Raw genomic sequence first — 12,949 nt, 5'->3', positions numbered from 1 at the left:
AATGTAGGCATCTGTGGTGACAGACAGTGGGTTTGGTAAATTAAATGTCAATAGATAGGAGATTAAGTGCATTCAGCCGGTTGAGTGAGTTGACATGCAGTGTGCCAAAGCAAGCAGACATCTTACAGCAGAAAGACAAACATCGTCTAGTTTGTCTGACTGTGCAAAACCTGTAAGTCTGCTGGGTTTTTACCGCATGCTTCCAGTGGCAGGGCTGCATGAAAATGAGGCCACAAACTATGCTATGACTAACTCAATTTACCTTCTTCTTACAGATCAGTTTTCCACCTTACTTATTCGTAATCAATGTGCAGTTAATTAATCGTCGTAAATTTGATATTCAGATAAAGAACTCAAAATAAGAATTTGAGTAACGACTTGATTAGTTGAAATCATTGCTTGAAACGTTGGATCAATGTTTTTCAGCTGCACAGGTAGTTGCTGCCACCTGGTGGTGAAACGTGTTAACTACAGTATTTCTGCCATGGGCAAATAGAATTAAAATAATTAAAATAAAGCTGTGCAGGTAATTGTGCCAGTATAAGAAGAAAATATGTGTCAGTATCAGTTCATATAATAATTTTTAATTTCAAAACAACAAAAACAAGTTGGCCTGGCAACGTGGAATATTCCAGACGGTTGGTCCCTTCCGGCTACGCTGATTGGTCAGTTTGGGAAGAAGGAAATAAAACATTGATGGTTCCTCCTTATCAGCCTGTGGATGCTGTGGTAGCTGTGTGTGCAGCTTTTTAGCTATAACTCTTACATATTTTCACCAAGGTGGGTGTTTTAATTTTCGTCTGTCTGCCTCACGTCGAGGCCACGTCATGTTAGGACTCAGAAGGGAGTACGTCTTACCTGTGAACTGACCTCGGCTAGCTCGGCTAAAGCTAGCCTGGTCAGTCTGGCTATGTAGGTCAACAGTGGGTTAGCTGGCTAGTGAATAAAATGTGTGTAGCTAGATATGTGTTAAAGCACACATAAAGATGATAACTGTCACACTTCGATAACTATTTTGTGGTATTTTGGTTATTTCATTAACTGTTGTCACCCAATATGTGGTAAGTAATGCTAGCATAATTTGTTATGATCGTGGCTTGACAACACATCCTGCATAAAAACACGTATTACATGTTTTTAACTTGAATGGTACTCAAAATATAATGTTATTAAAGTCGGAAATAAGATTTAAGTAGATATTTTAACCTAGAAAGCACATAAAATAGACTAAATCTGTCACATTTCCCTACAGTTTATCATATTAAAGATATTCTTGTGCAGTCAAATATGCAAATAAACATCATTCAGGAAGTCAAACCTGTGCATTAAAAAGTTTCTTTAGTTGCTCCCGCACTGACACAAACTCTAAAGCGTCTGTGATTGGAAATGCGGTGGGATCATGTTGACGGTAGGCCAAGCTCACTGCCTTCACGTCGTCTGCATTACAGGAGGGAAGACCTACCCGCTGCAAACATGTCGAGCAAAAAGGCCAAGGGGAAGAACACCAAGAAGCGTCCTCAGCGCGCCACCTCCAATGTGTTTGCCATGTTTGATCAGTCTCAGATCCAGGAGTTCAAGGAGGCTTTCAACATGATCGACCAGAACAGGGACGGCTTTATTGACAAGGAAGACCTTCACGACATGCTGGCCTCATTAGGTAGACACCTTGCTGTTTTCACACATTTAGAGACAGTGATTTAAAGTAAATGTTCTACATTTAAAACTGGGCTAGAGCCACTCTAACCTTTTGTTTTTCTCTAGGTAAGAACCCCACAGATGAGTACCTGGAGGCCATGATGAACGAAGCACCAGGCCCGATCAACTTTACAATGTTCCTGACCATGTTTGGAGAGAAGCTGAACGGCACAGATCCCGAAGACGTGATCCGCAACGCTTTTGCCTGCTTCGACGAGGAAGGCACAGGTGAGACGGAGTGTTGAACCTGAGATGGATGTAAAGTTGAATGAACTTGCTTGTGCTTCTTTTCGTGGCACTTTCAGCAACCACCACCCCTCTGCAAGAATGTAAGTCGTTTTCCGCCCACAGGTATGATCCAGGAGGAGTACCTGCGGGAGCTGCTCACCACGATGGGCGACAGGTTCACAGACGAGGACGTGGACGAGCTCTTCCGTGAGGCGCCCATTGACAAGAAAGGCAACTTCAATTATGTAGCATTCACACGTATTCTGAAACACGGTGCGAAGGACAAGGATGATTAGGGGCAGCACTGGATGAGGTTTTATCTGTACTTCATGTTTAAGTTAGGTCAGCTGTATCTTGCAACTTGGTTCACGACAAGGCTTCACTGTGGTATAGCTATACTGAGGGTCATTCCTTTAAGCTGCTTCTTCAACCTCTGGGTCACACCCCTTCCAATCCCACTATTAAGCTCATTTGCACATCTGTGACATCACTAAAGGGTCGATATAAGCTAGTTAAAGACGTACGAAAAAGACCCTCATGGATAAAGCTGGAAATTAACTGACACAAGGTGTTCGTTATGTTTTTTTTGTAGGAAATTTAATGATTGAGATTAAATTGTGTTCTGAGATTAATCACAGATGCTGTTAAGTCTTAAAAATGTTTATTTTAAAACAAAGGAATATGGATATGTTGTTCCAGAGATACATAATCAGACACTAGTTGTGACAAAGGTGGTTTGTTGACGAATCCTCATGCAGAATCCTTACACTATATAATCAAAAATATGTGGACAGCATTGTTTCTTGGGTTATTTTATTGGTATGCAACAGGGCTGCAACAAGTGTTTATTTTATCAGTGTATCCTTTAGTTTGTGACAAAATATATCATGAGAAGTACTTATCACATATATCCTATTGTGTTGATTCTTGTGGGGCCAACAGTCCCAAACCTTAATGATATTTAGTTTAATCATCAAATATGAAGAAAATCTGACATTTAGAGACTTTGTTTGTTTATAATCTAATTTGATTTCTTGTCTTAATTCCTGTTTCAACAACACTTATGCACAGTGACGTCATTAAAGAAATGTTCCCAGTTTGTTGTGGATACTTGACTGCGCTGCACGGACCTGACCTCAACGCAATCTGACAATTTTTGGGATTAAAAGAACAGCACACGTTATCGCTAATGCTCCTGTGGCCAAAGTGGAGCAAAGCCCTATAGGAGTTACCAAACTCTTGATGATGAACACACTAAAAAAAAAACTATTACTGAGCAGTGATAAAAAGGTGACGTTTTCATAGACATTTGATTTTAGCAGTACTATTCAGCACTATGTTGGGGTGTTTTCAAAGGATCCACATAGTTAAACACAAATAAAAGCACCTTCGATCACTTCATGGAGTGTCTGTGGTTACAACAACTCAGACAGCACTTCATTTCTCTCTTTAAACCAGAGAATGTGTCTGCGATGTACCCATCATCAGCGCTGATAACCGGCATCCATCTTTTCACCGAATCCTTTACGTTGAAGATTCTCTCGCACACGTCACACCAACAATAAATAAACCAGGATCTGCTTCACACTGGAAGCTTTCTGTACACTCTGCCACTGCTCACAGAGCAATGTATAACACTGGAGGCTTGGCTACTCCGCCAGGGCGAGGTTTTTCGACTGGATCTTCGACAGGTGGTCTGAGATGCAAGCCTCGATCTTGTCGCACTGGGCAAGGAAATCCTATGAACGAATAGTCACTTATTATTTTACTTTCAGTTAAAAGGACACAGTTTAATTTGCAGAAAAAATAATGATATATACTCACTTGCACTGTCTTTACAAGTCCCTTTTTCTTCATCCTGCAGTCATTAAAATTTTCTGGGACATTCTGTTAAAAGAGGAGCAGTTCATGGTTTGTTTTATAAATATCGCATATGAATAAAACATGCCCTTAAAAAAAAAAATGAACTAAAATAGATTACCAGAGCATCTATCTGCTCCAGTATCTTCATGAACTGCTCTGCTGCTATTTTCACTCTGTGGTCTAGTTTACCCAGCGCCTCTGCCTGGAGGTCTTTGGCCAGGAAGCCCTGTGGAGGAAAAATTACAACATCAATGAAACAAGAGAAAAGGACATCGCAAAGTAAGTGTATTGTGGAATCCGGAAAAAACAAACCAACAGTTATTTACTTACATTTTTTAGTCCAGTCAGCTCCCCATCTACCTTCTCCAGCTTTTTAGCCGTCTGCTCCACAGATTTCTCAATGTCTTTCAGCTTCCTCAGTTCAGCCTCTTCCTCTGGACTGTTCTGTTTGTAGATTGTTGTCAATATTTGACTAAACACAAAGGCGGAGGTGCGTGATGTGTAAAGGAGCTTACCCGCTTTCCAATCATCATGAGTTTGCAGCCTTCTTTTATTCCGTAGCTGGACAGACTCTCCTCCATGTCCTTCAGTGATTTCCCTGGGATAAATATGATGAAGGGTCTTTATTGTCATTATGAGAACATAATGAACTTTTGCAGAGACTCCCAGCTTAAGAGGCACACATATAAATAACACAACATTTAAAAAGAGAAGAAATGTAAACAGAGTGCAGCTTAGTGCAAGTCCCAGTCTATGAAATGTTGTGAGTGTGTGATTGTATTACTGTTGAGGACTGATGGTCTGTTTGATTGTCATCAGCGGGGTGTGTGTGTGTGTGTGTGCGTGTATGTTAGAAAGTGAGTGTGTGTGTGGCTGGAGGGGGGAAGAGGGTTATGTAGGGGGATGGGATGATTGCTTTCACAGCTCTGGGGAGGAAGCTGTCCCCGAGTCTGTTTGTGCTGGTTTGAATGAAAACATGAAACTGACGATCACTTGGGTGTTAAAGGTGAGAGACCCAGCAGCCTACCCTTGAAGATGAGTTTCTGTGAGGCAGATGGGACTCCAGTGGCTTGCATGAGAGCCTCTGACAGGTCTTTAACAGTCAGTCCTTTGCCATTATCATCCTGACCTGTTAGTGTGATGCTGTGCTTAGTTGATCCTAAAGTAGGGGAAGGGGGGGAAAAAAATAAAATAAAAATAAAGCTGCAACTCTGAAAATATGAGAATGAGCAGTTCCCTGTGTGTCGATTATTTTCTGACAACAGATTTCTCATTATCACCCGATAGCTCCAATAAATCATGAACGTAAAACGAAGAAAAAATACACATATCTTGACAAAAGTGCAGGCACAGTATATTAATTGCAATGTTAAAGTATATTTATTAATAACATTTAACAGAAATAAGTAACAGCTAAACTCGCAATGCTTGGTAACAGCTACATTAGCTACATTAGCTAAGCATCTCCTAGCTGTGATCAAAGGTCAGCAAACGTACATTTTAAATGGTAACGTCTCGTAATTATCGCGTCATGTAATTAAGAATCATATTACTGTACCATATGCGACTGTCACGGTTATCGTTTGGTCTGACATTTTTGCTTTTTTAGCGTCTTTAAAACACCACCATTGACTGTATATACTACAACATGAAAATGCACCGCTAACTAACTGTTGCTGGTTGCTAACTACTTCCGGGATACACCGGAAATAGTTCTTCTTCTCTTTTTTTTTAGACTTTACATTTATCGTGCATCATTTTTACTGTTTATTTTAACGGAGCAACACATAAAAACAACACTACAACAAACACAACTCGTTATACTCTTATTTGTTATAATAATAAAGGTAATATGTATTCCTGGAAAAACAAGAGAGCTTATTTTTAACACCTGTTTTTTGCCACGTGTTAGTAGATATCACATGAAGGAGTCAAAGTTAAATTTAGAAGTTATATCGCTCCACAGGTTTGTGAACTGGGTGGGCTTCGTGGCGTGTCAGCTGGCTCTGTGGCGCAATGGATAGCGCATTGGACTTCTAGTCAAAAACACTTGAGAAGTGATTCAAAGGTTGTGGGTTCGAGTCCCACCAGAGTCGCATTTTTAGAGGGATTACCTCCAACTGTTACCTCTCAATCTACATATGAAGTCGTTATTCTATATGTATTGACTTTTAATTAATTTTGCTTCATGTATGTGGGAAATCCCTTGCATTGTTGAAACGTCATCACTTTATTTCAGCTTTCACTGTGGAAATACAGAGAGAAAGGAATTTAAAAAGGAAGTAAGCATTAATTAGCTCAAACACAAAGTACAACTGAGGCAGATGGGGATGTAATTAGTTTTGCAAAAAAACAGAAAAACAAAGTGGTATTTAGACTTGATACAGTTTTGTTGTACTTGTTTAAAATAAATACATTAAAAATATTAGTCACTGAGATTTAAAAGTGCAATGGATTTAGTTATTTCTTTTTTTTTGGCTGTTTCCCCGTCTCCAGTCATTGGCGCTAAGCTAACAGCTAAGTCATCCGGCTAGCTAACTGTTAGCTTAGCTGAGCTCCCTCAAGTCTGAGCAAGAAAGCAAATCACTCACAAAAAAAAAAACGTCTGACCAAGTCTATGTATCCTCAAAGACTGATTTGCATGTGAACACACATCATTAAAGCACGTCATTTATTTTGCATGTTTTGAAATAACCCCACGGAGCCGAGCGACAATCATCTCCACAACTCAATATGATAATGATTAAATAACACAACAAAAGTTGTAACACAAATAAATTATAATACTGACACGGACAAGTTGTTGAGTATGACAAGAGGGGGTGTAAGAAAAAAGGTTCAGTATGTTACAAGGCCACATGCTAGCACGGTAGTAGTAACAATACACAACCCAACACCGGGACAGCTTCAAAATCGTAGTGTTTTCAGGTCAAATTGTTTTTTTTGTTTTTTTTGCATGTATAAGTGTTACTCTACATATAAAAGTGTTTCCAGTCGAAGTGCAGTCGTTTTAATCCGTTCCTCGCTTATGTGGCGGGAATCTGCGGCAGGCCGAACTCATCCACCAAAACACCATCCTGACAACGAGATAAGAAAAACACATTAATTAGGCAGGGTTACACAATCAAGTTTTCTGTGTTTTTATTCATTTAATTGGTTCATGTCGATTAAATGAGTAGAACTGAATGTAAGTAGTATTTCTCTTTTTAGCCAATTTACAAAAAAACAGACACATGATTTGAAGCTTGAATATTAATAGCAGCGATGAATAAATTAGATTCTTAAGTTTCCTTTCACGTGTTTTTGTGACGGTAACCCTCTGCTCTCGTCACTGTTACCTTGTTTGTCTTGGTGTCGCTGGGGATTCCCTCGGGGATAGACGGGGCAGCTGAGGCCTCGTCTAGGTACGAGCTGTCGTCATCCAGCAGCAGCTCATCACCCAGCGCGTCCAGCTCTGAAACCACAGTGTTACAGATTGAATCAAGAGACCGGCCAGGTGGGTTCTACAGAATTTTGATAAATATTCATTCATATTTTATTTCTTGTCTAATTAACACAGCTCTGCCCTGGTCAGTGAGCCTGACTTTCACCTGCTCTCAGTAATGCCTTGATTTTTAATTCATCATTGCGTGTGGGAAAGGAGACCTCCACCATAGCAACAGTGTAACCCTGCCATGATTCATTCCGATCATTCGCTGCAAACTGCTCTTAGACACGGGCTAAAAGCGAAAGTGTCAAAGACAGTCGTGTATACCTGCTTCCAGGTCGTCTTCATCGATCTCTGGAGTGCCGTAGCTGCGGCTCAGGGCTTCTTGTACCTCGTTGGCATCTTCCATCATGTCCTCCAGCTGGTCCTGTAAATCCTGGAAGTCCAAAAAAAAAAACATGCAACCAACGTTTAACTTTCACGCAAGACAGGAATTTACCTTACGTGTAAAAATTTTTATCAAATCTGAATCTTATGTTGGTGATTCTGACATTATCATACTTAAATGTGAATGTGGAGCAAGTAAGTAACCTTTTAGGTACAAACAGAACTGAAATTTACTTCATCTTAATTAGTACTGATGCCTTGCCTCTGTGAATTAGAACTGAATGATATCAGGAACAGTTTAATGGAGAATAGACATACGTCGATCTGATCCAGTTTGACATCCTTGTAAGCCCTTTTCATTTCCTTTGCACCGATCTTCATGGCCTCCACCTGGGAACACAAAGTTCACAAGTCAGAGAAAAAAAAAAATATAGCCACTGGAGATGTAATCTGTCCTTCCAAGTTAAGTCCCTAGAAGAAGTAAACTCCACCTCAACGTTTGTGCATTAATTGACAGAACAAAATCTGAGACTGCTCAGCGTCTTCGTCCTTACCGTTGTTTTTGTGTCCTTTAACGTCTGGATTGTGTAGTTTGCCTGCTCCATGTTAAACGACTGCTGAGCCAGCTGCTCCCTTTGACCTTCATACCTGGGTAAGAACAGCACAGTCGCTTTTGAAACAAGCATAGTTTGCCAGATAAACTTTTCTTTAATCAGCTGCACCAATGACAGGGCTCATAATAGTATTGTTAATTGATTAGAGAGAAGACAGTTAATCTATTTTGATATTCAACTAAGTTTTTTCTTGAAAGATTTACCGGTTCCAGCTTCTCAATTTGTCAGAATTTGCTTCTTTTTCTTGTTTCATAACAAAATTAATAGCCTTTGGCTTGAGACACAATTAAATATTTTTCTAATATCCACTTGAGGTCGATGAAATTGTGACATGAATTTTTCCGTTTACCAAACAATGCATCTGGAATGTAACTGATCATTAGTTACAGCCCACTATTAATTTCTAAACTGTTATTCATGATACATTTAAACAGTTACAGCTAAAAAAACGTCGGGGTGCATCGTCAGGACAGGAAAACCAAGCAGTTATTTGAGGTCCCATGACAAAATTGAGAAAGGCGGCCACCAGACAGCTATCTTTCTGAAAGATTTTGTGATGAAAACTCTAAAACAACCGCTTTAACCTATGACGGCCCTAATACCCCACAACCCACCCAGGGGCCACCTTCTATCTGCTCTATAACAGATCTTTTGTTAGTTTAGTGAGTTTAGACTGGTGGGGTACCACATGTATGTCCCCCACTGCCTGTACATGAAACATCAGTAGTAACAGGTCCATGGTATCAACGGTGCAGATACTATATAAATATATGTCAGTCAGGTTGTAGTTATCATATATGCAACGATCAGCCACAACATTAAAACCACTGACAGGAGAATTAGACAACACTGACCATTTTGTGACAATTCTTTGTTCTGCTGGGAAACTTTTGGACCTGGCATTCATGTGGATGTTAATGAGACATGTTCTACCCACCTAGACCAGACCAGGCACCCCCACCTCATAGCAATGACACTCCTTGTTGGCAGCAGCCATCCCCAGCAGGATGCAACACACAAAATGCTTCAGGAAAAACTCAAAAAATAAAACACAAAAAACAGCACAAGGTGTTGACCTGGCCTCCAAATTCACTAGATCCCAAACTGATCAAGTATCTGTGGGATGATTCACAGAGGCTCCCACTAACAACATCCTGTTACTAGACACCACAGGACACCCCAGAAGACCCATGTCCATTCTCTGATGAGTCAACTGTTTTGGAGTCACAATATTAGGAAGGTGGTCATAATGTTATGCTTATTCAGTGTATGTTTGCACAGTGCAGGACTCACATTTTCTTCTGCTTCAGGACCCTCATCGCCTTCTGTTTCACCATGTTCTGCATTTAGGAAGGAACAAAAAAATAAATAAAAATAAAGCTGAAGTTTGCTATATTCGTCCCGTAACCTTTACAGTGTGGCTGACACTGTCCCACCTTCGAGGGCCCGTCTCTCATCTTTTTCATCTGATCCTTGTACTTCAAAAGTTCAGCATCCAGCCTGCCAATTTTCTTCTCTATGGACTCTGCCCTGGCATCCACCTGAGAGAGGAAGAGATCTGTAAGAGGAAACGATTCCCAGCAACCTGGCACAGCAGACACACTCCTTCTTGCTTGTGTAAGTGAGTGTGTGGATCATTAGAGGATAACAAGAAGGTAAAAAGACTGTTAAATAAGCATGTTCCACATCTAAGCAGAGATTAATATAGCTGTTTGTGTTGTATTTGCATGAAAGTGGTCATTAAACGCAGCTTGCTAGCTAGCTAGCAGGGTTTGCTTACTACCCTTTTGTGGCCATGCTAGCTTAGTGACTGGACCGTTAGGTCGCACAACACACACATAAACAACAAAACCTCTCCTCCTGACAGTACTCACGTTGCCGATACAGTCCGACAGGTTCGGAGGAGGCGCTTTGGGTTTTCCGCGACCGAATATCCTGTTCATTTTTTCCAAACGCAGCAACTAGCGTTCCTTAGAATATACACAAAAACAACAAATAAAAATGGAAAGGGATTTCTCCACTGAGGACACCCGGAAGCAACGGCTCGGACGCAAAACGATCCCATTGGCTGGCGTAAACGGTGGCGACCAATGAGGGGGCGAGGCCCGCGGCTGCCCCTCGGTGGTGAGCGGAGGCACTGCAAACCTTTTGTCCGATCCTGACACAGCATCCATCACCAGTCTTTGTTGTGCCTCCACTGCAGAAAAGCCGGAATTAAATATATGGTTTGGACTATTTGATTATAATATTTCAACTTTATTTTATCACATATCACATCGTAAAATATACCCTCCGTCTTGCACACAGTGATTGGTGGGTATATATGATATGATATGGTATTAATTTCAATTTTAATATTAGTAGTAGGTACAAAAGTGCAAGATTTTGTCTTGCTGATGAATGGCTCCTCTTGCAGATCTATTAACATGCAACGTTATTAGTTATGTTACACATATGAGTGAGTGACATCATTGTTTTAGCAAGCTAGTTCACATACTTTATATCAGGGGACTGGGCCCTTTCCAAAGGGCCACAAGATAAATGTGAGGGTTTATTCGATTACTCATGGAGTTTTGCACTTTCCTTTCTCAGTTAATTAAATTATTTTACCACTTTTAGCAAGTTTTTCTAAATTAATTCAGTGCTGCAACTGTTATCATTTTTTTTTGTCCATAAATCATAAGAGATGATAATGAAACATCCCCTCTGTAGTTTCCTGTAATCAGTGTTAACATCTTTAAATTATTATTATTATTATTATTATTATTATTATTATTATTCATTCATTCATTCATCTTCCGTACCCGCTTATTCCTGTTAAGGGTTGTGGGGGTCTGCTGGAGCCTATCCCAGCCGTCATCGAGCGAGAGGCGGGGGTACTCCCTGGACAGGTCGCCAGTCTATTGCAGGGCTTATTATTATTATTATTATTATTTTATCAAATCAGTGCTCAGTTCAATTCAGTTTCATTTATTGCATCAGCAGCAATCCAGTTTGTCTCAAGATACTTTAAACAACCCAAAGCATGAAACCTCCAGAGCAAGCGCTAAGGTGACGGTTGCAAGACAAACCCCTTTTAACAGAAAGAAACCTTGTATAGAACCCAGCAAATATGGGGGGGACCCATCTGTCCCAAAAGAGGAAGGTGGGACAGTAGGAGGAGAGGATAAGACGATAGCAGCAGAAGCTCAAAGAGGTTTAGCTCGCTATCACAAATAAAAACATCAAGATGGTCACATTTAAAAAGCAGGAACAGGTAAATGTTTGTTGCTAAAATAATATTTGATGATGTGAATGAGCTAATTCACTGATCTACTACATGTTCTAACTCCAGAAGTCTGAGAATCTCTTTCTAGCCGAGCTGCTAACTCATAGGCATTAGCCATGTGACAGGGGACCCCTCTGTTTTAGATGGACAGGATTAATCATACAATTTACATAATTTTACCTGAGCAGTCTAAAGGAATCATTCTGATCAAATTTATTTTAAAAATTGTATTTATTCAGACCTTCCTTGGAGATTGATACTTGGAGTAAGCAGACGTAATACATAAAACTCTCATTACAGAGCAGCTTTTCAGCTTTGAAAGGTTGCGAAAAACCTCTCTCGCGCTCCATGCATGACAATTACTTTTCCTTTTTAGCTCTTGAAGCCTCTCTACAGTGGACAATTACACCTTACTTACCTTCTAAGACCTTTTTTTATTATTATTTTTTACAGAACCCTAACCTGTGCCCATGAGAAATCTCTGAGGCACTGCCAAACAATTTATTCACCACAAATGACGATATCTATTATTGCTCATAAACCCGTTTTAATTGGAGCTTTATTAAAAAGTGGTATGGATTAATGGCTTGTTAATACCTAATAACACATAATACTAACACATACAGTAGTCTTCAATAGCAAATTGACCTTTTTCATTTCCCCCCAACCTTTGTTATCTTTAGCACGCAGCTTATGCATCCTGCACCGAGTTTCTCCTTTGGACAGTTAGATTACAAAATAGAAGCAAAAGCCTGTTTCTGAACCTCGCTTCATCTAATGGCTCGCTAATACAGGCACACCTTGACAGAGAGAGGCAAAGAGCAGGAAAAAAAAAAGAAGTCGTAATCTCGGTAATTATGGCTGACGGTTTCATCAATGCACACAAGGACGGATTGATTTAATTTGCCTCTCAAACCTCTGTTATCTGTGCACAATTAGGACTGTCAGCTGCCGCAAAGAGAGCTTCCTTGTTCTGGAGCCTTTGACAAATGCCAGATGTAGAAAAAAACAACAACAAAAAAAAGATTCTTTTGAATAAAAAATATGCACCAGTGGGGCCGGAGTTTGATTCGCAGTAGGGGTTGGCTTGGTGGTGCAGTGGTTCGGGGTATTGCATCTCTGTCAGGGGTAACTCCTACTCACCAAGTCCTCCAAACTAAATTACAGAGTGCAGACCTCTCTGCGGTGATTCACATGACCTTTTTCCCAATCTAATGTACCCATGCCCTCCTAAACCTTTAGACATGCGCTTAAAAAAGTATTCTCTCTCTCTTTCTTTTTATCTCTCACCATCAAATCAGAAGCTGTAATTTCTTTCTTTGACTTGATGACATTAATTTACACAGTACTTAAATATGAATTACTTCATTCAGTCAATAATATCATGTAGTGCTGCTCTGTAAAGCCAGAGTCTCTGGTCACTCTTAGGTGTGGAGCATTTGGGACAACACCTTGACACTCAAACCC

The 12,949-nt window shown here is 40.2% G+C and overlaps 3 protein-coding genes across 4 annotated transcripts; 1 reads left to right on the top strand and 2 right to left on the bottom strand.

The window, feature by feature from the left end:
• Positions 1-619: 619 nt before the first annotated feature.
• myl12.2 (myosin, light chain 12-2) lies at positions 620-2,568 on the top strand. Of its 2 annotated transcripts, XM_084546422.1 has the most exons (4): positions 620-780; positions 1,449-1,657; positions 1,762-1,923; positions 2,047-2,568. In XM_084546422.1, exons 2-4 carry the CDS (start codon positions 1,474-1,476, stop codon positions 2,217-2,219), a joined length of 519 nt encoding a protein of 172 aa, XP_084402548.1. In that variant the 5' UTR covers positions 620-780; positions 1,449-1,473; the 3' UTR covers positions 2,220-2,568. The 2 variants fall into 2 exon arrangements, with proteins under 2 accessions (XP_084402548.1, XP_084402547.1); XM_084546421.1 differs by lacking the exon at positions 620-780 and having other exon boundaries at positions 1,341-1,657.
• A 151-nt stretch (positions 2,569-2,719) lies between these two features.
• On the bottom strand, positions 2,720-5,567 carry bag1 (BCL2 associated athanogene 1). Its single transcript, XM_084546420.1, has 7 exons — positions 5,345-5,567; positions 4,814-4,945; positions 4,302-4,384; positions 4,117-4,230; positions 3,905-4,012; positions 3,748-3,810; positions 2,720-3,662 (listed from the first exon to the last, which is right to left on the bottom strand). Exons 1-7 carry the CDS (start codon positions 5,379-5,381, stop codon positions 3,573-3,575), a joined length of 627 nt encoding a protein of 208 aa, XP_084402546.1. The 5' UTR covers positions 5,382-5,567; the 3' UTR covers positions 2,720-3,572.
• A 514-nt stretch (positions 5,568-6,081) lies between these two features.
• Positions 6,082-10,215, bottom strand: chmp5a (charged multivesicular body protein 5a). Its single transcript, XM_084547349.1, has 8 exons — positions 10,089-10,215; positions 9,651-9,755; positions 9,508-9,554; positions 8,155-8,248; positions 7,919-7,990; positions 7,541-7,649; positions 7,125-7,240; positions 6,082-6,863 (listed from the first exon to the last, which is right to left on the bottom strand). The coding sequence occupies exons 1-8, from the start codon at positions 10,155-10,157 to the stop codon at positions 6,813-6,815; spliced, it is 663 nt and encodes a 220-aa protein (XP_084403475.1). The 5' UTR covers positions 10,158-10,215; the 3' UTR covers positions 6,082-6,812.
• Between the last annotated feature and the right edge of the window lie 2,734 nt (positions 10,216-12,949).

The sequence above is a fragment of the Chelon labrosus genome (genome assembly GCF_963514085.1).
Source record: "Chelon labrosus genome assembly, chromosome: 6".
Lineage (NCBI taxonomy): Eukaryota > Metazoa > Chordata > Actinopteri > Mugiliformes > Mugilidae > Chelon > Chelon labrosus.
Note: the sequence above shows the minus strand (reverse complement) of the source record. Positions and strands in the feature narration are given on the sequence as shown.